At 52.5% G+C, this 3,046-nt stretch overlaps 1 protein-coding gene across 2 annotated transcripts in view; it reads right to left on the bottom strand.

Annotated features, from left to right (window-relative positions):
* Positions 1–623: 623 nt before the first annotated feature.
* Positions 624–3,046, bottom strand: part of LOC105531594 (chromosome unknown open reading frame, human C9orf171) — a 200,872-nt gene continuing 198,449 nt past the window's right edge. For both annotated transcript variants that reach the window (XM_011969550.1, XM_011969549.1), the window contains one exon: positions 624–1,562. In XM_011969550.1, the coding sequence (XP_011824940.1) occupies positions 1,440–1,562 (123 nt within the window). In that variant the 3' untranslated portion in view covers positions 624–1,439. The remainder of the gene's footprint in view (positions 1,563–3,046) is intronic.

Genomic DNA, 3,046 nt, shown 5'->3' on the forward strand with positions numbered 1-3,046 from the left:
GCCTGTGGTCCCAGTTACTCGGGAGGCTGAGGCAGGAGAATGGCGTGAACTCGGGAGGCAGAGCTTGCAGTGAGCCAAGATCGTGCCGCTGCAATCCAGCCTGGGCGACAGAGCGAGACTCCATCACAAAAAAAAAAGAAATCTTTGGCTGGGCGCGGCGGCTCATGCCTGTAATCCCAGCACTTTGGAAGGCCAGTGCGGGCAGATCACAAGGTCAAGAGATCAAGACCATCCTGGCTAACATGGTGAAACCCCCGTCTCTACTAAAAATACAAAAATTAGCTGGGTGTGTTGGCACGCACCTGTAGTCCCAGCAACTCGGGAGGCTGAGGCAGGAGAATGGCGTGAACCCGGGAGGCAGAGGTTGCAGTGAGCTGAGATCGCGTCCCTGCACTCCAGCCTGGCAACAGAGCAAGACTCCATTTCAAAAAAAATAAATAAATAAAATAAAGTAAACCTCAGATTAGAAATGATATTTAAACTTGAAAATTTGCCTCCCTCAGAAAAGGCGTGGTTGGAATGTCTTGGAGGTTAGCCAACTTGAGAGGTCCCTATGTGGCACCCTCATTTGATGGCTCTGAGGCTGGTTTGCTCGCTGGTTTTCAAATGAAGACACAAAAGGAGGATGATAAATAGCATTTTTAATTTAAAATAGATCAGCATAAAATTTGCAGAGAGAAGCCAAAGAACACACAGAAAGACCGAGTAAGGAAGTGCCCAGGAATTCAGCTGAGAAGTTCAGCAGCCTGCGTTCGGTAGTCTACCCCTCGCCCGCCCGGAAGGCTCTCTTTTTCCAGAGGGGGCTGACCTTCCAAAGTCAGTCCTGGGGGAGGAGTCCATCTTGGCCTGCTTGATTGACAGGGCCCCAGCACCGAGGAGGCGGGGGCAGGCTGGAGTAATGAACCATTGGCTCTTCCTGCTGTCAGAGGTCCCAGAGAGATAATACTGCCGTGATGAGACATCAGGCATCCCAAAAACAGCAATTAAAACTCATGTTTGGAATAGAAAATGAGGGTTTTCAAAGCACGTCACTGTCATGCTTTCTGTAGCAAATACGCAGGTCGTTCTTAACACGTAATGGGCAGAGCCATGGAATCGACCCTTAGCCTGGAGTCTAAAAAATTGTCTTGTAATTTGGGTTTGTCTTGGCAGGTGAGGGCTTGAGAAGAGGCAGGGTGAGCCTGCCCTAGGAGGAGAAGGAAGAGGAGGAGGTGGAGGCTCCAGGTAGAGAGGGTCACTGGGGCTAAGTGGAGACTAATGTTGGCTAACCTAAAAGGGGGGACTTTTACTGAAACCAATTAACCTAAGACTTGAATCTGAGCTCCTTGAAGCAGAACCCGCATAAAAATGGGGGAATGTCAGGGTTGGGGCAAGATAGGGAGTCCTTCTAGGAATTTTCCATTCTGTCAAGATGGCTTCTCATGGCAGGGAGGGAGGGGTTAAGGGTGGGTGTAGTTGCCCATCCGCAGGGTCCCCTGGCGCACGGCACACTCTTCCCGGTGGGCTTTTAATGCTCTCTGGCGATCGGCTTCGGTGGGGAACGTATCCAGGTGGCGGCCCACCTGTGGACAGAAGGGAAGAGTGGGTGGGTGAGGGGAGTCTTTGGTGCAGCTCATTCCGGTTGCTCCCCTTGCCCACCCCCTACTTCAATCTTAGAGTAATGATAAAAATAGCCGTAAGAGGGAGGCAGTCACAGCAAGTGCTGTGAGTCTCCTGGTGGTGAGCTTCGAGGCAAAGAGCAGGGGCTGCCTGGGGGAAATGTTCGTCCTTCTGTCCAGCTCCTTGCTGGGGAAGATGCAGGCAGAACAAAAGTTGCCAGACCATGACCAGACGACCATGCAATGGGACCTAGTAGCCAGTGTCCTTCACACACTGCTTTTCCACCATTAAAAACCCCAAACGAGCCACCCTGTCCAAGGGGGACCTCCTGACCATGTCTGCACTCCCTTGCTGGGAATTAGATCACTTCCCTCCTGCCCAGTGGCAGCCACCATAGGAGTCAAAAGCTGAACCTCAACAGCACCAGAACCGGAGTTCAAGAACAAATCAGAAAAAAAAAAAATGCAAGGGAGACAGATCCAAGGAGTGGGAGGCTCTTCAGTTAAGATTTTGTGCAACCGGTATCTCAGCCTGCCCTTTCTTCTCAAGAAATAGTGGTAGGTGAAGACCCTGCCTCATCTCCAGGTGTCCTCAAGCCCGTCCATCTCCATGAGTCCTCTTCTCAATGGCTCCATCTCCACGCTCTGGCACCCAGTCCTGCACTTGCCCTGTCCACCTTGCCAGGCGCACATCAGTGTGGTGCTGCCTCCCTCTCACCTTGGAGGGGACTTCAGAGAATTTCAAGCAGGCCAGGTGAGGGCCCAGACCAGCTGCCTCCCTAGGCCTGTGGAAACAGTGCCTGTGGACCTCTTTGGTTAAACCTCCGATGAGGTGTTGCCAAGAAGGTCAACCAGGAGATAGAATGTTCCTAAATGCCAACCAGTGAGGAAATTAGCCAAAACAGTGGCACAAAGCCATACCTCCAAAGACACTCATGCTCACCTGGCATTTGTTGGTGCGTGATTGGGAGGACTTGGGATGGAAAGCTAGGGCTATCCCCATTTCTGTCCACCTTTCATTGGGAAGGGGTTTTGGGGGGCAGGCTCTGGAACATGTCGTGGGCGTCACTGGCCTGGGAGAGTTCACTGCCCTGGCTTCCTGAGTGAACTCAGGCTTCCTTTTACGTCCACTTTCCACCTATGAAGTTGAGGAAATGGCAGTGGAGGGAGATGAACAAGATGGCCCTTCCAGGCTGGACACTTTGGGGACTCTATTCGGGTCATAAAGGGCAGGTAGCCGGGCGCGGTGACTCAAGCCTGTAATCCCAGCACTTTGGGAGGCCGAGATGGGCGGATCACGAGGTCAGGAGATGGAGACCATCCTGGCTAACATGGTGAAACTCCGTCTCTACTAAAAAATACAAAAAACTAGCCGGGCAAAGTGGCGGGCGCCTGTAGTCCCAGCTACTCGGGAGGCTGAGGCAGGAGAATGGCGTAAACCCGGGAGG

This window comes from Mandrillus leucophaeus, unplaced genomic scaffold (genome assembly GCF_000951045.1).
Source record: "Mandrillus leucophaeus isolate KB7577 unplaced genomic scaffold, Mleu.le_1.0 Scaffold899, whole genome shotgun sequence".
NCBI lineage: Eukaryota > Metazoa > Chordata > Mammalia > Primates > Cercopithecidae > Mandrillus > Mandrillus leucophaeus.